The sequence below is a fragment of the Drosophila navojoa genome, chromosome 5 (genome assembly GCF_054131105.1).
Source record: "Drosophila navojoa isolate 15081-1374.11 chromosome 5, UAZ_NAV_1.0, whole genome shotgun sequence".
Classification (NCBI taxonomy): domain Eukaryota; kingdom Metazoa; phylum Arthropoda; class Insecta; order Diptera; family Drosophilidae; genus Drosophila; species Drosophila navojoa.
Genome location: NC_142893.1, coordinates 24,538,094 through 24,563,521, shown reverse-complemented (window position 1 = coordinate 24,563,521; position 25,428 = coordinate 24,538,094). Strand labels below are relative to the sequence as shown.

Genomic DNA, 25,428 nt, shown 5'->3' with positions numbered 1-25,428 from the left:
ATACATTTATATACAATGTATGTATACTGTTTCTTTTGGCTGTTGCTCAGATTTGAGTTGAGGTTTAATTATTGCATTATAAAATTCCACTTTTATTATATTCCGTTTAAACGGCGCCAAAACACACTTCGTATAATCGACTCGGTTCGGTCATCATTAATTTCGAATTTGCGGTCAGCGATAAATATTCCTTATAGCAGCCATAAATCGGCCTTACGAGACTCTGATGTGACGCACTTCATTCGCAAATTTTTAGCTACTTTTGTGCTTTGTAGGTTCTTCGAACCGCCCCACTTGTTTTGCCTGCTCTCTATCTCGCTCTCTCTCGCTCTCTCTCTCTCTCTCGCTCTTTCTCTCTCTCTCGCTCTTTCTCTCTCTCTCTCTCGCTCTCTCGCTCTCTCTCTCTCTTTCTCTCTCTCTCTCTCTCTCTCTGTCTTTCTCCTCGTCGCAACTTTTTGTCTTTCTTTCCCTAATCAATGTGAAATTCTTAGGCGTGTGTGTGTACTCTAACTTTAAGATATGAGATAACACTATTCGGGACTACTGGACTACGAGATCACCCAAAATTTTCTAGTTTGTGATATTTCAATAATTCGTCGTTTCTATTCCGAAAAACAATGCGCGCAAACACGCTATTACTTTAAGAACTTTTCCTAAAAAAGAATATCTTCATTCATACCAAAGAATTATTTATTTATATTACTAACAATGGTACTTTTATATTTAGCTTTTTAGTCCCCATATATAAGTTGATCGATTCCAGCATTGTTCTAGTATATGTATGTATATATCTATACTGCAAAGAAATAAATAGCTCCGATTTGGAATTGGAATATTATTTATTTACCACTAACATAAAAATGACTATTTGTAATGTTGTTCGTAATTTTCCGTTTTAAGTACTTAGCTTAGTTTTAAGTTCATCCGGCTATGTAAAACTAATAACGAATATGTATTTTCATTTTGTTAACATTGTGACAGATTGCAAACAAATTAAAATTATAAAAATGTTTATAATATTTGATTTTAAATAATTTTTCTATCTTTCGTAATTATACCCTGAACCCATTGAAAATGGGAAATCAGGGTATAATAGTTTTGTTAAAAGTATGTAACAGGCAGAAGGAGGCGTGGCAGACCCCACAAAGTATATATATTCTTGATCAGGGCGACAAGCTGAGTCGATTTGGCCCTGTCCGTCTGTCTGTCCGTCCGTCCGTCCGTATGTATGAACGCGTCGATTTCAGAAGATATAAGAGCTAGAGACTTCAACTTTTTTTTTAAAATGTCCGTATATATCACGCGCATATCGAGTTTATCACTAAAAAACGATAACTCATTCCAATACTTTTTTATCGATAAAAAACCTTATCGACGATCACTTAAAGAATTATATCTCCTACATCTTTCAAGCTAGAGTCTCCAAATTTAAAATGTATATAAAGATGTATTTTATACAATTTCGGTTTTTGTTAAAATTTACCCCCCACCCCTAAATCCACCCCCTCACCCTCATCTTTGTAAAAGTCGTATATCAAATACTAGAGACTTGAGCTTCGGTATACACATACATTTTAACATTATGATTACGTTCTGAAAGTTTCATTACGATCGTACGTCTAGAAATTAAATTATTCAACAAATAAGTTATCATTATATTGCCAACACTGCAGCGCAACCCAAGCGCAATCGCCTGTATATGTGTGTGTGTGTGTGTGCATGTGTTTGTATGCGTGTGTGTGTGTGCGTGTGTGTGTGCTAACTATTATTGAAATATCAGTTGATTGTAGGGTTCAGGGGATCTCGTAGTCGAGCAGTCTCGACTAGAGCTTTCTTTCTTGTTAATTAATGTTTTTTTCTAATTATTCCAATTAATCTTCATTTATCGTGTCTGTAAAGCGAATAATCTAAGAAATTAGTTCCACATATATTTTTTTGCAGATTCGGATTTTTCCATTATTGCAATTTCTAAAATTCTCAATATCATAATATACTTCCTTTAATTCTGCCTGTCTGTCTGCCCACCTTATAATATTTGTAAGTTAGGAATAGCAAATATTCAACTTAACATGTTTATAACATGTTTTTCTTGTAAATATTCAATAACTAATTTTCATATCCAGGAAGCTCTTAATATTATATTCGCATTTAGTTAGTTAATATACATTATCTTGAAGTTGTGTGAGTGTCTGCTGGCTAGTTGCCTTGAAATATAAGCAAAAATAGTTCTTCTTAGCAATGAATGGAACGAATATAATTTTTCCATTGAGTATATATTTTTAAAATAGAAAAGAGAAATGTTTGAGAATCTTTTAGTCGATACTATTGTTATTGTAACAACAAAAACGACGTGAATTATGCATATTTTATTTTAATTTTGAACAATTAAAATAAGCCCCATTTAATGCGCCGTAATGTCCGCCGTGGACAGCATGCGAACAGCAAATCTCGTCGTAAGCTGCACTTGGAAAATGACTGAAAAGTCAACATGATACGATCTGCGATACGGGCTTAGAGATACACAGATACAAAGCGATGCAGATACAAAGATACACCTGACTACAAAATCAGTCAGAATGGAGGAGTGTGCGAGTATGTGTGAGTGTGTGTGAATCTGTGGTATTTCCGTCATTTAAGCAGCGGCTTAAAGTGTTTCTTCATTAGAATAACTGTCATAAAAATAAACGCATAAAATTTCAAAAATACTCACCGTAAGCGGATCTAATCATTTTCCCATAAAGAGACGCAGCTGCTCAAGCAAAATCTGCTTAAATTTCACCTGAAGCGCTAATTTGGCCAATAAACACAGCAAAAATGCTCAAAAATAATAATAATAAACCCAATACAAATAACAATAAGCAACAAAGATTCGATGGAAGCCATCAAACGTGCGAAGCGAAGGCGCCATTGAGCCCCCGTGTTGGATTAGTGTGACAAAAGCAGTGCCAAAGTCAACAAACGATAAAAAATGGAATACCGAAGAAAAAGTTAACTATAACAACAAATTTAAATAAACAGACAGTAATAAAAGAACACCTATTCCGATCGAACTATAACCAATGCGAATACAGTGAGCCGAGATCTTCGTCATGTCGAATTCTTTATTCCCTTTCTAATGGAAGAGATATGAAAAGCATATACATAGCAGAAGACCTGCCTGTTTTCGATCTTGTGTTAAAATATCCTTTAAAAGATGGATACAATGAGATATTTTATGAAGTGAAATTCTATAGTGAGTATAAAATTGATCATATCATCATATCAGAACTAAATGTAAAGGAGGCGAATGCTCTGACACCTTGCAGATTGTTTTGATTAATTCATGATCGAATAGTAATATCTAGTACAAGCGGATGCAATCGTGACATTAAACAAACATGAAACTATATTCCACATTAATAACGAAGGTCGTAAAACATCATTTCTATAAGAATAAAATTGTTGTTAGGGTATCTCATATTTAGACACTGAGCCACCTTCTAAAGAGCTCTCTATTTTCACGTTTCGTGCACGATTCATATATTATAAAAATCTGATTAACAGTGATATATGTGGATACCGTCAAGTCGCGTTATGCAAAGCGATTGTATTTGGGTTATTCTGGAACTGCTGGGCATATATTATGGCTAATTGGAGGAGGGGCTTGAGGTTGGCTGCAAGTTCGTAAATGTTTGAAATAGAACCGAGCTCTTAGTGTGAGCGAAAATTGGGAAATCTTCTGGACTGATCAATCGATCAGGTTGCGCAATCTGCCTCTGGACAGCATCGGCGACAATTGATTTGTGTATTTCAATTGATTGCTTAACGTATTTATTTATTTATATATTTTGTTAAGCAAATTCATAAATTATTACTCTTGGCGCATAATAAAATTTCATTAGCGAACGTCGCCGACGGCGCGTTGGCGTTGTGTTTGAGACGCGAGCAGACGGCGCCAGGTTCGTAACGTTGTTGTTGCTGTGGGGACTTTGCGCCTCCGCCTCGCTTTTTGGCCTTTGTTTTGGATAGATCTGTCAACTGTTGCTTGGTGGTGTGTGCAGACAGGGGTGGGGAGCGGGGCTGGATAAATCTGAACAACAACGGCAACGGCATCTATTTTGATGGTTTGGATTTGATTCGATTGGATTTGATCGGCCTGGCCACTCGTCGCACTTGCGCTCGATTTGCATATCGTTGACTGAAAAAAAAAGCTTAAGCATTCACACACACACACATGTACACGCACACGCACAATTTTGTTTCTCTCGTTGGGTAATTAATTTTGGACAAGCCATAAATCTTGTATACTTTGCATATATTATTATTAATATTACATATTTCTCTATGAGTTATCCGGCGTGTCAACATTCCAGCAAATCGTACGTATCAAGAGTTTTCCCTCGCTCCACAACTCGAACGCCTACGCGATCCGAGCTCGTGGCCTCTTCGCTTTTTTTGCTTCTTTGTTTTCTTTATGACAGCCGCTCGGATTGAGGTCATAGATGGAGATAAACTCATTGTCACATTGTTGGAGATTCTTATCAATTGTTACACGATTTTCGTATTATGCTCATGGGCTGCCCATTTGTGAAACGAAATTCTATGGGACGCTCTTTACTTTTGCCAGATGACCCCGCACCTCGGATGTGATCTAATGTCAGCTTAAAAGTAGCAAAATAAATCAACGAAATTTTTGTTTAAAACGGACAAGTTTTCTTCTTTACGGCAGTTTCTGGTAAAGTAATTTACGGATCGCAGATATATGCAGATCTCGAGTATTTAAGCTCAAGTAGAATAAATAGAACGATGTGTCTGCATTGAAGTCATCGAATTAGGAAAGCGATATACTAATATCTAATAGAATATACTACTTATCTAATAGAATAAATAAAAATCAATATAAATTACTTAATTTAAAGTAAAAGAAGATGGATACTATAAAAGAGATATATAAAGATTTTTGAATCAAATCGAATGGAACATGCTCTGTCGTCTGCCTAATGGCTTTCGAAGTTTAATATTGCTTCAAATTGTGTATGTTTTAAATATTTAGTCAATTGAATTCGGCTGTTATATCATCGTCTAGAGCCACCAACTATGGTATGTTAATTCTTTTTAATTATAAATAATATATAGAATATCTTAAACTTTGGAATGTAAATTGTCTTCGAGTATCATAGTATACACGGCTATTTTAAATTTGGGCATGTGAATTCTCCTGGAGTTTTAATTATATTTACAGAAATATTTTGATCTATCGTATGTGAACTCTCTTCAAGTATAAAAAAAGATATAGAACTTTCTTTAACTTTTGTTTGGGATATCTTGCTTTGGAGTTCGAACTCTCATTTGTAAATAAGATATAGTATTATATTGTAGAGTATAGGAATATCTTGAGCTTAGCTATGTGAATTCTCCTTGAGTGTAAGTAAGGTATAGAGTAATGGACTAACGCAATATATCGAAGGAGGTACATATACTCACTTTTTACTCTTTGGAAGTCGCATTCTCCTCTACGAATTCCAATTTTCAAATCTTCGCTTGTGCCAATTAGATTTGATTTCCTGTCAAGGAAAACTGCCTAGCCCGTGTAAATGAATACTGCAGGTTTGTATTGTACTACATGTGTTTCATATTTATTTTGAATTCGTATCGTTTCATCGTCATTCGCAAATTGCTCATTATAATTACTATTATGGTTATCATTGGGCTGCAGCGCCGCATTGTTATCATTGCGACTATCGTCAACAACATTAATATTAGCATCATCATAATTAATATTAGGTTGTTGCTGTTGCTGCTGCTGCTGTGCCTCTTCCTGTTGCTGCTGCTGCAATTCTAGAGCCATAAAGTAGTTCTCTGCTTTCGGGCTGCCATTGCTGTTGCTGTTGCTGTTGCTGTTGCTGTCGTTGTTGCTATGGCTATCGGCGCATATAGTATGCTCAACAATATGATTGCGATTGGGCGCAACAACATTTGTTGCTGCAACAGTTGGTGCAGCTGCGCTGCTGCCTCTGCTGCCGTTGCTATCAATTCGATCATTTATCAACTGCTTAAGATTATTGTCAATGGTATCATTGAATTTGAATTGAAGAACGCCTCCCTCACTACGGCTATGGCTATGGCTATGGCTATGGCTATGGCTATGGCTATGTCTATGGCTATGGCTATGGCTACGGCTACGGCTATGGCTATTGCTATGGCTATTTGGACTATAGAACTTAGTGCTAATTTCTAAACTACTAGAATCAGTCGTGCTACTTTTAGTATTCATATTATAATGCTCGTTACTGTACAAGTAGTTGTAGTTTTTTGGCAAGGCAGGTATTGCATTATTAACATTAGGGCTATTACTATTTAAATTTAGTTCTACGTTTAGTTTATGTTTCAGTATTAAGTTTAAATTACTATTAATATAGGCTTTTGAGTATTCATTTTGTTGTTGTTGCTGTTGCTCCTGCACACCCTGTGTCTGCTGCAGCTTTATTTCCTGCTGCTGCTGCTGCTGCTGCTGTTGGGAAGACGTCTCCACCAGCTGCATGTCCATGTCTGCCGCATTGTTGCCAGCGCTAGCCGCTGCTGCTGCTGCTGCGCGTTTTCGGCGTCCGCGCTTACGCCGACTCGCCGCCAGCATGGCGAACAGGTTGAGCGCCGAGGGCGCCAGCGAAGCCGTCGCTGTCAGCGCTGTTGAGGCCGCAGTCGCTGTGTAGGAGGAGGATGAGGAGGACGAGGCCGTGGGCGAGGGCAACTGTTGCTTACGTTGCTCACGCTGCTCACGTTGTTCACGCTGCTGCTGCTGCACGAGCTGCTGCTGCTGCTGCCGTCGCTGCATGCGCCGGCGTCGTCGACGCTCCAGCAACGTCGCATTGTTGTGATGATGACGCACCATCAGGTTCTTCGGCTGTGGCTTGACCATGGCACCGACGGCTTTGTGTTGCTGTCGCTGCCGCTGTCGTTGCCTGTGCATCTGCTGCTGGTGCTGGCGATGCTGCAGACGTCGCTGGTGTTGCTGGTTGCGTTTGATGATCTTCTGCTCGCGCAGCGCATCCTCGTTTGCTTTCTTGTTGTTATGGGACTTACGACTATGGTTGTTGTTGTAATTACTATTGGTGTTGTTGTTGTTGTTGTTGTGGTTAAAAGAACTACCGCTATTAATACTTGTGTTTGCTGTTGTTGTTGTTGCTGGCTGCATGCGATGCAGTGGCTTGCCACGTGCGCGTTTTGTTGCAGCCACTGGTCTCGGCGTTGTTGTTGTTGTTGTAGTTGTAGTTGTTGTTGTCGTCGTCGTTGTTGTTGTGGACGTTGTTGATATTGCTGTCGTTGACACCTTGCTTCGCCAATTGGCCAGCTTACTGTGGAAATCTTCCGCCTTCACGCGATTAAAGAGGAAACGGGCACGTCGATTGTAACTCTGCATCCCCTTAGGCCCAATCGGACGAAAGTTCGATTTGATGCCCACGCGCAGCACCGGGTTGTAGGCATTCGTGTACTGATAATATCCTCGTTCCATTGACTCTCTGAAGTGGCAATCGTTTGTGGCGTTTCTCTAAGGGGAGGCAATTAAAGAATGAAGAAGAAGAAAGTTACAAATGAAGCCAAGAAAGTGGGCAGCATAAAAGAACAAATTTTCTGCTAGATCAATAAATATATCATAAAGTACTCTCCATTTTTTTTTGCAGAATATGTATCATGATTTTATATCTAAAATTATTTTTATAATATATCTTTTAATCCATAAAATACTTTAACAAATGAATACATTAACAAATGAAAATCCCTTTGCTTACCTTTCCAACAAGTTTGCCTTGGGCAAAGCATAAATAGTAGTCCACATCCTTGGCATATATTGTGATTTTGAAATCCTCGCTGAGTACATCGCCAACACTGTTCATTGTTAGGGATTCTGCAATGGATATTATCGAGAGAAGGAAATCAAATTTAATTAATTATAAACAAAGTTTTTCTTTTCATACTGCTGCTTAAGTAAATATTTAATGCTAGTTGAGCCAACTTATTTGACTGGAAAGAGCGTGTGGGGGTTGGGGACTGCACACACACACACACACACACACACACACACTTCACTGGCCAGATAACCCCATTAATTGAAAGGTTTTCGATAAAGTTATGAAAGGTTTGATTAGGCTGGCAGGGGGCAGAGGGCAGCGGCGCTACTAACGATAGAAACAAGAATCAAGCATTTAATGAAATTAAGGGAGCGTAGTTTTACAGCAGCTCTCTGCCTGCACAGCAAAGAGTCGAAGCTCTGCGCCCCGACTTCACTCCATTCTCAATCGTATCAGCAAGGTGCGTGTCAGTCAATTACCTTACTGAACTGAGCTCTTATCAAGCTGCGCCAATCATGAGGCCCACGATAATTTGTGAGAGCCTCGTTGAGTGGGCCAGAAGTGTTCTCCCTATGGCCGTGGATTTGGGTTTGGTTTTGGCAGATGGATAACCCTGAAAGCCATTCAGCATCTATCTTCAGACATCGATTGAGTCGTACCTTCTCTCTAGCAATGCATCAGAGTAGTAAGCATAAAGCGATCAATTTAGCTAGGCTCTGCCCGTTTAAGTCCAAGCATTCCCTTCGAATCAACCGAAGAACCAGAACAACAACAGCAATGCGCAGCACTTGCTCCTACAATTCCATATGAGATAAGATAAAATACCAAACTGACATTTTTCGTTTAATTTATAAGGAGACTGACGCCCAAGCAGCTCTAGAGTGTATGTATCTCACTCTCACTTGCTCACTCTCCCCCTCCCTCTCGCTCTATTGTTTGACCAGCTACTCTGGCGAATTTCACGTGCGAAGAATTCTAGACTATTATTTATGCGATTTGAACTTTGTACTGCTCAAGTGGCCAGCGATTGCTGAGGTGCGTGACGCAATCTAAAGAAATTTCACAATGCTCGTCGAAAGCGGTCAAAATCGATATGATTTGTACGAATTGTTCGGTTACTACATCTGCATATGTATACATATATGTTCATATAACCCACACCAGATCATGAAATGAGTTTTTGGTTTGTATAGATCTAAATCTATGTCTGAGTAGACTCCTCCTCTCTTCCTTGATCTGCGTGTTGCTATAAACATGTCTGGACTACATATATGTATGCCGATTATATATTAGATATTTTCATTCTGATACATCTCAATGTTTCATCAGGAATAGTTGAATCTGCTATACTATATAAGTCGTTAACTTCTCACGCTTATTGCTTGGGGCTGTCGCTATAGCGTATATATCAACCCATTTGTGAATGCGGAGCGCTGCTCACTCTGAACTTCACCCACTGAGGCGGCCTGATCGACGGGCAAATAAAAAACCAACTAGAAGAAAATTAGTGGGTGGAAGGGCGGTGGCTCGAGAGGTAGAAGAACCGCATGAATTCAAATAAATTGTAAGAAGAAGAGCAGACAATGGAGAAGAAAGAGCAGAAGGCGGCGGCTGTCTTGAAACCGCAATCGTAGCGCCCATGGCGGACCACATAACATCAATCAAATATTAAATTACCAATAATTTAATTAAGCCCGCAATATGCACAGACAGCGCCAGAGTTCAAAATAAATGCCAATTCAATTTAAACGCCAGTCGAGCAGCTCTCGCTATACAAAGGGAATTGATGGGCGCCGAAACATACCATAAATCATAGATATATATATCATATATATGTTTATCACATGCAGAGAGTGCGAAAATGATATCAGCTATAGCTGTACTTACGTGCTAGCGATATATCCTCGGCCGTTACCCAGCCGTGCGAATTGATATGCAGCGCCCGATTGTTGTCGGTCTTCAGGGTTAGAATGTATTCCGTTTTCTTTGCACATGTTGTAGATACAAGAGCCAGCATTACCTGCAAAGGAAGAGAGTTGCGAATAGAGTATCTGGTATATGGAATATGGTACATGGGCATATGGCAAATATAACAACATAAGCCCCAAAACTGCAACCTTAATCCCGCCCATAAATTTCAATTAAATACGCTCAACTTTTTAATGTGGGGCCCGGCAAGAGCAACTGCACCTGAGTCGGAGCCAGCGACTGTGCACACCTGTGCCACAAAATGCCATTGCCATTAAAGCAGCTCTCGGCAAATTGCCTTTTTTCGCATGGGACATCAGCTAATCCTGCACATTGTAGCCCCAACTCTGCTGAGGGTCGCGACAGAGTGTGTTCGACTCGAAGTTGGAGTGTGGGAGCGACAGCCTCATGGAGTGAAGCCTTTACCCATTCAACAGCTGCTCAACTGCCAATACTCGATATCAATTTGTTATCATTTTATTGCCTTTCATTCTGTCTATTCCTAATTCAGATATATATATAATTACATTACAGTTATACGTAAAACTATATTCTGATATAATTGATGTGCAATCTAATGAGTCATTAGCAAAGCATCTATTGGGATCCTCAAATATGAAGAACTCTGTATACTCATCATGTTCTTCATCTTCATTAAGCTCGTCTGAGATATATATGTAATCATCTGCAGGCTAGCCCAAAGACCAAATTAAATGGCTTATCAGCGGATAGTCGAAAGCAAAAAACAAAGTTACGCATGCGACGCGACGCCCCAATCGAGCATTTAGCTGCTGTTGCCAACTGCCTTGCCTTGGCCGACACGTGTCTGGGCCATGTCTGCCTGGTAGTAACATGCTTCATAAATGTATTTATTTATTTCTTGCACATTGCCCAACTCTCAAAGCATTTGCATAAGCGACTCCTGTGCGAGGGAGGGAGCACGTTGCGAAAAGCTGTTGAGATCGCGATTTGCCGTGGAACCCAAAAAATATGCGTGGTCAGCAAAACAAGCTGACTACAAAATGTATATGTAAAATTGATATGTTCTGGTATCACAAGCCAAAGGGACGGAGGTTGCCACACGGCACTATAGCTCCGGTTGCAAGCAAGTGATGACAGTTATTTTGGTCGAATGGCTAAAAATATGTGCGTGTATCTAAATCGGGGGCTTATTGAAAGACTTAAGCACATAAGTGATTGCTAACAATTAGCGGAAAACAGAAAACAATATGTGAATGCGCAATGCGAAACAAATTGACCCAACTCTAAGAGGCCCCTTTTAAGTCAACGCCCCTGGCAAATGCCACTTGGCACTTGACGGAATTCGTGAACTTTACTTCTCAACTGCTCGTTAGACGTTTCATCATACTTCAAGTTGACACCAAATCAAACACTGTCAGTTTATTTCTTCTGGCCCCTACCCCTTGCTCCACCCTTCTTGGAGGCCTTCTGTTTGTACTACTCGTAAAAAACCAAATTGTTTGGCTGTAGTTTTCGGAGTTTTCAAACTTTTTTGTGCTGGCTGCTTTAATGATGTGCGACCTTTTCCATAGTTCAATGACGTTTCGGCGTGCGTGTGCGAGTGCGTGTGCGAGTGCGTGTGTAATAATAATTATTATTATTATTTTTGTATTTTATTACTATGTTGCTTGGCTCAAGTGGCTATGCAACAGCGCCCTGCCAGACCCTGAGCAGATCCGAGCAGACGTAGCCACTCCAATGTACACACCACGAGCTGACCAGTTCAGATATCAGAGACCCCCACTCCTCTACTGCGCTGACGCTCCTCCATTGACGCCGCCCCCTAGCTCCACACTCCACTTCACTTGATTACACACTCGATCTTGTTATAATAATCAAACGGACGGAAATACTACACACATATTGATATATATATATATATATATATATATATATATATATATATATATATATATATATATATATATATATGAGTTTTTTACGATAATTATTTCGAGTGCTGAAAAATAATTGTCACAACAAATTTTATTATCTTCTTCGTTTTTTCGATTTCGTTTTCATTTTTTGCTTTTAAAAACTCGATAGATCCAACAGATATATACACATACTTAACAGCCTGTTAACAGAATGTCAATACACTGTCTAAAAAACGCTAATGCTATTTTCTTATTTTTTCCAATTGAATATTCATAATAATTAGAAACACCGTATCGTATCGTAAATCACACGTCGCAATCTGATCTTTAATAAAATAATACGTACACGCCCATTTTCAAGTGAGTCGGAGATAAAGTGCGAATGTGCGAAGTCATCTTGAGGTACTTGGTATTTAATTAAGTACAAGCACAATGGGAAACTATTTGAGATATTAGTCACGACTGTGAAATACCCTTTCAACTAAGTTGAGCCATTTAGCATTGACCTCAGTTGAACAGAGAATGCTGATGTGATGTTAATCGGGCAATACTGTTATATAAACTGTTATACTTAATACTATTTCAGCAGCCTAACTTACCATCAGTATAAAAATAATTCTGACATTGAGCAGCATGAACTGTAGTAACCTGTAATGACAGAGAAAGAGATGATGAATATCATTTAGAGAGGATAACATGCGACTTACGATATCTACTAAAAATAAAGTGTTATATGCCAAAAAGAATTAGCATAAATCATACAGATTATTAATGATTATTATTTGTTTTATTGATTTGTTTTGTTTTCTGTTGTTTTTATCATCTCGTCGAGTACAACTTCCGTCTCGGGGCTGGGATGGGATGGGATGGGGAAGCTGAAAACAGCAATTAAGTCATTTCATTTGATTGCCTGATCGTGAGCTCTTTAAACAAAAGCGTCAATATTATTGAAAGCTCAAAAAATGAACTACTAGCTTTGTGTAGAGTACACCAGTAACATTCATTTGAGTAGTACTCACGAGTAATATTCATGAATACAAGTATTCCTCTGGCTCAATGTCAATGGTTATGGAAAAAGCCAAGAAAACGTTTCAGATTTTGTTTTCTTTTTATTTTTATTTTTTTTAAATTTTATTTTTGTTTTCTCATTTCTGTTTTTGTTTTTGTCGCGTCTATCGATTGGATCATACACATATATATTTGCATGTATATGATATGGTATATATACTATATTTATATTTTTAGTGCATATATTTTGTTTCAGGCGTCGCTGACTAATCCCCTTTAGCAGCAGCAGCGGTAGAAGCAGACACAAAAGGTCATTGATTTCAGCTTAGAGAGCTGCCCAGAGCCCAAGAGGCATAGCTCGAGAGGGTAGTTTCTTTAGACGAAGGTCCCTTGTTCTCGGCTCTTGGGCTTGTTCTTATTCTTGTTCATTTTTGTATTTCTTGCCTCTTCTACTTTTTGCTGCCGCAGCCGCTGCCGCTGCTGCTTTTGAAAAGTGAAAATCGCGCACAAGCCACAATGGAAACAAAATCGACTTGAAAGTGCACGAGAAATCAATAGAAGGGACCATCGAATAACCTGAGTAAGCGACAAGCCACAGAGCAAAGCCAAGTCCCGGCCAGAGGCAAGAGGCCAATGCCATGTGCAAATTACTGGGCCCAATTCCCAAGGCGTTTCGCGTTCACAGTAGGCAGTCCCCAAATAAACTATATAGAATATACCACATGTTCGTATGTACATATATATATATGCATACATACATATATATTTGAATGTATGTATATTTTAATGTATGTGTGGATTGTACGCGTGAGTCTTGCGATTTTGATCATCATTTTTCAATTTCACAGCAGACAATAAAAAAGTTCAATTCAAATAAACCAAACAAACGCCATCACAATCGCCAATATCTCCTCAAACATTCTCGTATCGATGAGGCTGTTCTGAGGTTCTGGTTCCGAGTCTTGAATCCCAAAGCCAAGGAGCAATTAAATTATATATATATATATATATATATATATATATATATATATATATATATTTTTTTTTTTTTTTTTTTTTTTTTTTTGCATTTTTATTGTATTCTTGTATTTTTGCATGTGTTTAGTTTATGTTTAGCTTGCATTCGACACAATTTTGATTTGGCCAGTTCACATTTCAATGAACTGCTGCTGACGATGGAAATTCGATAATGGGTTATATGATATACAAAACGAACTTGGGTTTGATTCAAAACTTTGTTAGTCTAACATGAAGTTTATGGCCTTAAATTAGTGATAATAATTATAATAAAAATAATTAGTGAAAGCTGAAATATATTTTAGTTCGAATCTTGATTCATGTTTAAATGGTATAAGAAGATTTACTCGAGTCTTTCAAGTGAAGATTGTAAGCCCAGTTGTTTTTTATTTTTCTATCGGGCCATCAAGACGTCGAGCCAACATCAGCTCATGTTCAGCTAATTGTTTAGCTTATCAACCCTAGCGCCGCAATTCCTGGCGAATTGAGACCGAAATGGAACCGCGTAGGCTAGTTTCTAATATTCAAAAGCTCACATAATGCCGACATGTGACCCGTAGCTGAGGCACAATTGTTGTTGTTGTTCCTGTTGCTGTTGTACTCTACGCATACTCTATTCTTCTTCTTCTGCCTCTTCTTCTTCTTCTCTGTTGACTGTCTCTACTATGCCACATTTCTCATGTATGTAACTTGATATTGGCTCCTTCTATGACCGTCTGTGCTTTACTTTTGTTTCCCCTTACAATGCGGCTCATAATTACCTTTTTGGTATGCAGACAGAAGCGCACTGCAGACGCCCAAATGAACTCGAGTAAAGTTTTTCGTACGTTTCGGATCTTCGGAGCCTTTTTCAGCTACCATCAGCCCAACTCGCAGATTGTGTCTGACGCAATAGACGACACGATATGCGCTATGCATATTAAAGAGCTTTTTTTCCAGTCCGTATTTTCCTTTTTATTTGTCTGCCCATGAGAGATGGAGGAGTATTTCACTTGCTGCACGAGCATATTTCAGTCATTTTATTAAAGCCGTTGCAGCAATTGAGGAATTTGGTTTTGGGCCAAGACGTGCCATGCACAGGACCACACAAAAGGTGCTGCACGGCAACTTCGACTTGAAGCGAAGCAAAGAGCTTTCACACGTGCAGCACAGCAAGCTTGCGGCTTGAGAGCAAGCCAAGCAAAGCTTTTAAAAGCTCACCAATACAGATGCACTGCATTGGAAATCTACATTCGAGTGAGTTAGTGTGGCACGTTCCTTAGAGTTGGGCGTACTTGAGCGACGTACGTCACAGGCTATCTAATCGTGGCAGCAACTTATTGCCAGCCGTAATTAGTTTGCAAAATGTAAATCAAATATGACAGCGCCTGAAATGCCAGACGTCAATTGTCCAGGCAGGCAAAGCCAAAGAGAACTCTCAACAGATTGCCAGATTAAATACTAAACGCAACTTGTCAACTCGAGCCACTTATTTCAAATCAGATTTAAATAGTTTCTTTTTGTCTTGTTTTTTTTTTTTTTTTTTTGATTTTAGCTAAGCTCGTCAAACGTCAAAATGCTGTTTGCTTTTCGAAATTGAAATTGATTTGCCTTTTGGCCATCACGTGCCGCACGTTTTGCTCGTTCGGGGTGAACTTGTTGCTTTTGGCTAATCGGCCCAGCCACGACAACTCAGAGAACCAGTTACTGTGGCATGCAAAGAATTCGTGCTCGATTAGATTAGGCCACGAGTAGAAGTCCGACTGTGTCGCGGGTCAAGATCCGTGATAAGCGTGCTGGCTATCAACTGTAATAAAGTCTGTGAGGACTATTTGCCAGGACTGCTCTGCATGTGTCACAGTAGACTATATGACTGTCTGATTGCTGCCACGTGCCACGTCTCTCTCTCTCTCTCTTTCTGTCTCTCTGTTCAGCTGTCGCATCAATCATGTAATAGCTTAATAACAATTACAGGAGCAACATCGTTTTCCTCTGTTCCCTCTGACACGTGGGTTTTATTTTTATTTAATTTTTTTGTTTTTTTTTTGCGGCCAAGTGTGAAATTTCCTGCTGTCAATTGTGCGTATAACGATGACGATGATGGTCACCCTAATGCAATGATACCCCTGCTGCAGCAGAGCCTCCTACCCCCTGCTATATGCTTTTCCCCATACTGCACTTAATGCAATTTTCGTTTACTTTTGCTTTAGGGGTTGCTGCTGCCACGTAACTTTATGTTATTTAATGCCCTTGCAACATCCACCTTGCGCTTTTTTAGTCCTCCTCAGTCAACCCCAACCCAGATCCTGTTACCTATGTCCTGCTTCACCCTCGGCCCCTGCCCTTACCCCTTGTGCTGAGTCTGTCCTGCTGCCATTGCAACTCTTGCCTTGTTCCTGGTTGTTGCTTGTTCCCTTCCATGTTGCTGTTGCTGCTGTTGTTGCTGCTGCTGCTGCTGTGTATGTTAGGGGCGTGCGCTCTAATGAAGTTCCAGAGGGAAACATTTTGCTGAGTTTACTGACTTTGGCAGTTGGCAGCTTGCTCTTTGTTCTTGACGGACGGGCGGCGGGAAAGGCGTGTGTGTTATATGAAAATATTTATATAATTTCCATGAAACTGGGAAGACTCTATTAAAAACGTTGGAAAACTAAACCATAAACATAACATAGTCGCAAATCACAAAATATGTATAAAAAAACATATTGTGCTTTAGCTGTAATTTGATTACCAGAACAGTGCTTTAATTTTATATTCATAATCTCTAATAAATACAGAAATAATATACGCCAATTTATAAATTTTGCTTGTCTTACGGCTTACAAATTTGTTTTACATTTAGCTACTAGACTAGCTTATATATAAAGAATATATTTCACGTATCTCAATTTAATCTTTCGTCTCTAGAAAAATCCCTGAACGTTAGCATACTTATAGCATAAGATCTAGAACACAGTCGAAATCTACTTTGTTCGATGATTCACATACATCGAACTTGAACTTACAGGAACAACAACGCCCCACATATGGAATCGCAACTCGAGTTGGCTACAAAACAACAATTACAGCAACAACAACAACATCAACAGTCGATTCAGAAGTTCAGCGTACCGCAGAGATAAGCTAATGATGCCGCTCGTTGCAGAAGCGCATCTATGTATCTATCCATCAAGATACGATAAGTACGATGCTGATAGAGAAGGTGCTATAGGGAGTGTGGCTGATGGAGGATGGAAATTGGCTGTGCTTAAGCTGGTGTCGTGCCGGTACACAAATCTGGGCTCATTAGCGGTACCCCTTCTGGAATGTAGCTCGGTCTGTTGCTGCATAATTCTCAAATAGGCGTGAAAATAACACAGCGACAATTGCCGCTGGAGTGAGAGTGAGAGGGATGAGCTAGAGCGAGAACGAGAAAGAGAGAGGGAGAGGGCTTGTGCAGTGCTTATATCTAATGCGATTTTCGTACAGGCTCGGGGTGTTGTGGAACAGCTGCTGGGCTGATAAGCCGCTTTTACTGTCGCACTATTTTGTTATTTTCCTGTGTTGCGCTCTCTCTCTCTCTCTCTCTCTCTCTCTCTCTGTCTCTCTTCATCATCTTCTTCATCTTTTCAAGGAATGGGAATGGGGTGCGGGCTGTGGTGGCGAGCTGATAAGCCAAACAGCCAGAGGCCACTTAAGTGGCAGCAGCGTCCAAAATCAAACACATTTTGTTGTGCTAGGCAAGCGCAACTTTCCCAATCTGTCAATATTGGCCAGACAGCCAGTGCATGGGCGGCGGGAGGGGCTCGGCTAGGTCGCAGACGATCGCAGATGCTGACAAGTCCACGGTAAACACACATAACGCAGCTGCTGCATTGAATGGGCCCACAAAATGGGTCGACTCTAAAGCGAATATGGCCCAACTAAAGACCCCGCGCGAAAGCGTGCGTACTACCAAAAGCAACTGATAGTGCAGGGGCAAATCAAGTGCTGCAGGCACTACTATTATATATATTGATATGGCATATTAAGGAACTTAGCAATTAGGTAATCTTCAGATAGAAAGTCGCAAGTAGCTGGAGTAAAATCAAATACATGTGTAGACCTGGAAATTCCATATATTTCCACCATATGTAGTATAATTTTATTTATAGTGCAACCAGTTGGCAGTTGGAGTAGGTCTTATGTAATTAGACTAAGGCGTAAGCTATGCATGTTTTATTTAATTTTGTGCTGCTTAAATTGTAAAGAACTACCGCTTGCTGTAAAAGCTCGAAACTTTCCAATTTTCACTCGACAATTTTACCACGGATTTGGTTAGCGCTGATTTTGCAATGCAGCTTGATCTTTTGATCGCTGTGCATGTGCGTGAGTGTGCGTGTGTATTAAGAGGGCGTGTTTGTTGTGTTTTACAGAAGAGAAGAGACAACAAGAGTGCGCTGCGCATTGTAGGTCAGGTGCAGCGGCGATCATGGCTTGGCCCTATGCAGCTGTCTAGCTCTAAGGGGAGGCAGGGGAGTCAGTGAGTGCTTGAGTGAGTGGGATGGGATGGGAGGAGGGGTACGGGTGCGGGTACGGCTGCGGCTGCGGGTTCAGTTTTAGCCCTCGACTTGGTAATTTGTAATGCAAATATTTGCATAAATTGAAAAATTTTACAACCACGTATTCGACTTTGCTATGATTTATCTGCCGCTGCATGCGCTTGCCGTCTCCCTCCCTCTCCCTCTCGCTATTTCGTTCTCACTCTTACGTTGCATTTCGGCAGCTGTCTTTGTCGCACAGCTGAAATATGTCGATTGTTTTATAATAGCCGCGCATAAAAGAATAAAAGAAAAAGAAAGCACAAGCAAGAAAACAAATAAAACACAAAAACAAAAAAAAAAACACACACACACACACACAAAAATAAACAAAACGTAGTAAATCGTAAAACCCAAGCAGGCGATACTTGCTCTATAGCGAATCTGCCATAGACATACACTTATACTTACACTTACACACATAGGTACACACACAAACATGTTTAAACATGTATTTAATAACGCCCAGTCTAAAGTTTCAGTTGGCAGTCGCCAAAGCAACAACAAAACTACAGACACTCGAGGGCCGTGACTTTATTTCTTAACCAAAAATAAATACAAAAGTTAATAACAATATACTATTTTTCGCTCAAAGCATTTTTGGCGCTTTTGCTATTGTTATTATTATTTATTTATTTATTATTTATTTTGTTTTTTTTTTTTATTTTTGTTTTTGTTTTTTAATTTTATAGTTGTAGCTTGTAGTAAGCATTGTATACTACAATAGCGTAAATATTGAACGTGTTTTCGATAAGATAAAAAATATTTTAAAAAAACAAAACAAAACAGTGCGTCGCACTTGTCGTACGGGCTATCTGGCCTCACAGCTAGCCGCTAGACTTACTTGTCTATAAGTAGACAACAATTCAATACCAATTCAAATCCAATTGAAACCGAAATGAATACCAACGCTGCATAAATTCGATTGTCTCCGAATTCGAAAATGTTTCATCCACGCATCCAATCGACGTCTCAGCGTGTTCAATATTTATGACATATGCATAAAAATGTATTTATGATCACATTACAGAGCAATTGCAATTCCAGCCTAGTCGTGGGCGCGTTCAAAAACGCTCGAAATGTATCTGAGTCACATCTCGAATACGAGTCATCTAGTTCTATATACTATATGCTATATATGCTATATCCGATATGCTGCATCGTGAAACGTGACTTGTTGGGTACGCTTCGACTGCGTCACGGCTTTAGCTGATCCCTTCCTGCCCACGCCTCTGCCTCAGCCTTAACGCGCGCCTTCCAGCATCCCATATCAGCAGCAGCATATATCCAAAAATAATTTACGTATCGTATAGTATACTAATGTTGTATATATGCTTTCTCTGATTCCCACTCGAGGCCCCTCCAAGTCGTTGCAGCTTTTCGCCACCCGCGCGTAACCTAATTATAAAAACTTGAAGTGACATTTTTTTCTGATTTTTATTGTTTTCTATTTTTCATTATTTTTTGTTTTGTTTTGCTTATTAAAGTGCGCCCGCCCGCCATAGCCGAGTAGAGTGTGAATGCGCTGTTTTTTTTTTTTTTTTTTTTTTTTTTTTTTTAAGTGGATCGTCGAGTCGTGTGTGGAAAGTTGTCGACAGGTAGTTTTGCTCTGCGTTTAAGTTACGCTTGAGCCCGTCAAATTTGATGCACGACACGTCCCAGAGTCAAAGGCGAAGGGGCACACAAACCCCCACAACCCTCAACCCAGCCGATCAATGGGTAGTTGAACCAGCCCTGGATCAACGGCGAGCACCTGTGCTACATCACAACACTGGACGGTAGATCTTGCGTAATTGTTAGCAAACGGCGAGCGAGACAGAGCGAGTGAGAAAGAGGGCGACGATAGAGCTGAGCTATAAATAGCCAGAAATACGATTACATTGCCTAAACTTCGAGTTACGTATGGCTGACTATGCGATGTTTAGCTCAAATATGACATACATAATTTAAACTCGGTTTGCATCTCCAGCTAACTGAGCCGAGCTTAACAAGAACTTTAGTAAGTTCTTCATCCTCATTTTGTAATTTTTAATCAATAGTATAAAAATTAATTAAATAAATAAAGTTTTAAATTTAAAAAAAAAAACATAAATGTAATTATATTATATAATGTTTTTTATTAATAATATTTATACAAGTTTAATAAATTCAATTTAATATTTTTGTGCTATTTGTCTTTATAGTTTGGCATCTCTATATAACAAGTTTGCCAATATTACATATATGTATGTATTTATGTGGCTTTCTTTGGAAAATAATTGTTTAACTACTTAGGTTTTATGGTTTTTTAATGCATTTCCGACTTGTTTTCTCAAGTTACACGCTCTTATATATAGTATATACATATAGAATATATAATGCATATGTATGTTCCTCTTCTCTACACTTTAAATAATTAGCGCATTGGCATTCATCATTTGACATTATGGGATGTTAATGATCACACAACTGCAGTTGTCGTTCTTGTTATTGTTGTTGTTGCTTAGCAAACCCTCGACTTAGTTGCTAATGCGTTAAGGTCGAACACAAAATGCTGCACCCTTTAGAGCTTTTAGCTGATCGGCACATCATCAACTGACTAATCGACAAGCTGACAAGAGTTAAAAAATTGACCAATTTGCCAGAGCGGGCGTTGGCTCTGGCTCGTCTGTCTAGTCACAGTTACTATGGTTATTCCGTTGTTTATTGGCTGCATTAATCAAAGCTGCAGAAATATGTGCCAAGTCATAAAAATATTTACGCTCTTCAGCTACCGTTCTATTCCGTATCTAACATATCGTAAATTTCAATAAATCCAAGTCCAACTGTTCAATTTCCCATGTGACTGGATGATGGAACGAAAGTTAGAATGTCTGGATTGTTGTTGTTTTATAAATATTCTAAGGAAAGAGTGACTCCTCTGAGAATTGTCTATAAATGAAATCTGTTAGTTTTATAGGCTTCTTTATACGAAGTACTGAGAGCTCATTAAATTCTAAGCTCTTAACCACAAGTATATACACTCGTGCCAAAGATTAGAGTTTCTTCAGATTACCAAAGGTACTCCAAGAACCCGCAGATATCACCCAATATTTGCTGTGTGGGAAATTCGTGGTAGATAATACCGTTATCGAGCTTCCTTGAAGAATATTTACTTAACAGATATGTATATCTGGCGACGCAAGTCAAAGTTAAAAGAACTAGAGTAAAATCTTCTCATTTGAAGAGCTTCGATTTATTTTGCCTCTTTGCATGAGCGATCTATCATCGAGTATCCGAGTTTCGATATCGATTTGCTTTAATTTACAAGTTAGTCATTTAGTGGCCTCGCTTATATATCTTGAATATATCTTGCTCATGAGTTTGCCACCTCAGTTGAGTGTTGATCCACATGAGATTAAAGGGCCGTAAAGCCAGGCGGCGCTTATCAGAAAGAGTAAAAATAAATGAAACTGAAATACTTTGGTTTATTGTCTATCAGTTTACAGCACTTCTCTGTGGGCGTGTGCGTATAGGTGTGTTTATGTTTTATCTCTGTGCTTTTCCGTTTAATTAATAAACGAATTAGACTCGCGTTTCCAAACTTAAATGCCGAAAATCCCTGATGTGCCCATCATATACATGCTATAAAAAGGGGCGTGGCTCTATGAAACAATTGGAATTTGAGCCTAGAAGATGTGGGGGATTTATATATATGTACGGGCAATTCAAAAAATTCTCAAAATTCTTGAAATTTGTTTGATTAATTGACACGGTTTCGGTGCGTTTTTTATCGCTGGCGACTGGCTGGCGATTGCCGTTGGCTGATGCTGTTGTTGTGGCTGTTGCTGCTGCTGTTGCTGCAATTGATTTATGGCTCAGGTAAATGTCCTGAGATCAGGACACGCCACAGCCAAAGCTGGCGACCCTTTGCAGCAAAGTTCTTTTTACTTTTTATTATTTTTCAAAAGGGGTTGTGCTCGCACTCACACACACGCACACACACTCACTCATGGAGAGTGCGTTTGTGCGCGAGAAAGAGGGAGAAAGGGAGAGCGGGAGAGGAGAGGCAAGGTTTTTATCCTGGCATTTCGCATGTGTTGGTGCAATAACAAGTTATGAATCGCAATTATTGCCACGTTTGTTGGTTTCGTTTTTTTTTTTTTTTTTTTTTTTTTCATTTCTCACATTTTGCTTGAAACATATAATTGTGCTTTTTATATGTGTTATGTTTGAAAACTGTTTTTAAAATGAAATGTGTGTGTGAAACGGATATATTACTTGCCAAAGGGACTAAACGCACGCACACACAGGCACACACACACAGGTATGACCTGGTGTCCACGTGCTTTTTAACTGTCTTCAATTGAGAGTTTTGAGCCTCTGCTGCTTCTGATTATGATTCTGGGTTTAGTTTTGAGTCGGTAGTATGGCGTGTTTAGTTACCTTGTCATACGTTGCTTTGAAACGTGGTTTGTCTGGCATCTTACAAATGTATCCTTCATTCAAATATGGTTCAGTCGAAGCTAAGCAAATTAATGCTGCGAATCTGATTATGAATCAAATAATTGATGGTCTTCTCCTTTACAATTCAATGAAAATTACATTTTCACAATCTAACAAGCTAACTGAATATTTAATACAAATTTGTATCGTTAAACTTTTTTTCTTTTTCAAAATGTAAATTTCAAACCTTTTTATATTTTAGATTTCTCAATTCAAAACGTTTACTCTGCTTCTCCCTCTTTGACCACTTGAAATGGCGTATTCATAAATATATTTATAGTTAATTAGACTTATAAACGAATTTGTTTTTAATTTTAGACCAGAGCCCAGGTGTTTCTTGGCATTAAAAACTTCCGAAAATTATGCATTATATTGTATCATAAATGGGCGCTGGAATTAATTCGTTAGCCCCAAAATCGAATTTCGATTTTACCGGGCTGACATAATTTTGATTCCAAAGCTATCAGTGCGCCCATATATTATAAAGAAAATCCTATAAATATATATTTATATATATGACTTAATTATATTTAAGTGCAATCTTAATCGATTCTATTGTGCGAGTGTAGGAGGCGTGGCATGATTACCATGAGTGTAGGTGTATGAGTGTTTATATGTGTATGTATGTGTTTACATTGTATACTTACATTGTATATTTCTGGCCGCATTGTAGCCCCCAAATTTAAGGGTATAAATTATAATCCAACATGGGTTTGTGCGTATTGCCTTCTGTAAGCGAATGAGCGACGAGTTGAAGTTGCGGCGTATCACAAATCCAAGCGGAAATCAAAAGTGCAAATGCATGTGATGTAGGTGTGTAGGGAGCACACATTTATATAAGTATATATATACATATGTATATATGAGCATATATAAATATATAGTACATCTGTGTGTATGCTTAATTACATTGCATGCAAATTGTGCCGCGTTAACATAAAAAATTACACAGCGAAAAAATTGCAACAAAAGCCTAAATCAATTTTGTTTTGCTTTTCTTTCCCTTAATTTGTACAGCACTTTTGATATTGTTATTCTTTTTGTTGTTGTTGTTGTTGTTGTTGTCGTTGTCGTTGTTGTGTATTATTAAACAAAAAAATGTTATCTTTTATATGTTTTATATTCAATATATTATAATATAATATATATATATATATATATATATAAATCAATTTATATATATATGTAGGTATGTATTTATATTTAATTATGTGTGTATTGCACTTTGTTTGAACTTGTATTCGATTTGTATTTTGCACAATCAATCATGAAATTTTGTATGAAATTAATTTCTTTTCAATTTCATTTTGACACTGGGACTATTTTGTTTAGGGTAGTAGAACTGGTTAGGCTTTATAATAATATAATATTAATTATTTTAATTTATTGTGTAAGTCGATTTTTAAAACAAAATCAGTTAATGGGCTTTTCTCAGGCACTGTTCACTTTCATTTTCATGCACGATTTTTAAATAAAACTTGCATTTTCTTTACGGTATTTCAAAATATTTCCTATAAATTTTGTTTTTATTTCAAATTTCGAATTTTTCTTGCGTACGGCGTTTATTTCGAATTCAATGTAACGCATTTGTTGTGTTTCGGTTTGGTTCTCTCTGCTCATTTGTTATTTTTGTGTGTTTTTTTTTTTCTTTTTCTGTTAGCTTATTATCCGCTGTGTTCGCGTCAGCGATCTTGAACCGACGAAAGGCACACACAAACTCAGATACAGCTACAAATGTGCGGCCGTTGGGGCTGTTAGGTCGGCAGAGCCCTGTTAACTAATCGCAGCTTCTGTTAATGTTAACTCAAAATGGCAGCGCACATGTCGCACTGTTAACAGACTCAGTCAGACGACTATCACCCAGTCGCGCACATGTCGCAGCGGTTCGATGTTGCAACTGATAGCAGATGCTGTTAATGAAAGCCAGTTCGAGAATGGCTTGAGGCCAGTCGAAAAGCAACGCAAAACTTAAAACACATGCCAATTTATACTATTAACAATTAGTCAAAGAAACAGCTACGTTTTAACTAGTTTTTAGTTCAAAACAAGCCATGCACAATCACAATGATCGCATTGAGCAAGGTCCACTGGTCCACTCTCTATTCTCACACTCTCTTTTTTCGGCAGATCAGTGCGAGTCAGCAGTCTAATCTATAAGGCGTCTTTCCACGAGCTATTTGTCTGCTGAGATCTTGAAAGCCTCTACAGATCATTGCAATTTGTCAAGGCAGATAAGCGAAGCTCGTGCCATGCTGCTCAGCAGCATCCGAGCAGTCTGCCAATTCCCTAATATCGTGGAGGTAAAGTACTCACGGAAATACCAAATTTTTTGCTTTGGACTTTGAACGCATATCTCAATTTTCAATTAGGTCTAAGCAGATATCGCATGCGTTCGACGTGTATGTCCGTCCGTGAACGTGATGCGTCGATAGGCAGGCAAGCAAATCAGTTCAATTAAAAAAAGCATCTGACATCAATGAAATATTTTCGATAATGGTTAGTTAGGTGCTGTCAATTCGGTAGCTACGCTTATCAAAAACACTAAAATATTTTCTGTTTTCAGTTCTCTATTTCCCTTTTAAGGTCTTTTGTTTACACAAAACTGTGTCAAATATCGCTGACTCATAATCGGGCATCATATCGAATGCGAATTCCGTGAATACATTTACCAAGATGTTTGATTACAAAATATTGCGCATATTTCCAACTCCG

General features: G+C 38.8%; 1 protein-coding gene across 1 annotated transcript; it reads right to left on the bottom strand.

The window, feature by feature from the left end:
* Positions 1–5,560: 5,560 nt before the first annotated feature.
* pyr (pyramus) lies at positions 5,561–23,814 on the bottom strand. The gene is made up of 6 exons (XM_089261977.1): positions 23,364–23,814; positions 12,292–12,340; positions 9,714–9,846; positions 7,767–7,882; positions 6,187–7,525; positions 5,561–6,132 (listed from the first exon to the last, which is right to left on the bottom strand). Coding segments are annotated over exons 1-6 (2,211 nt in total). The 5' UTR covers positions 23,366–23,814.
* Between the last annotated feature and the right edge of the window lie 1,614 nt (positions 23,815–25,428).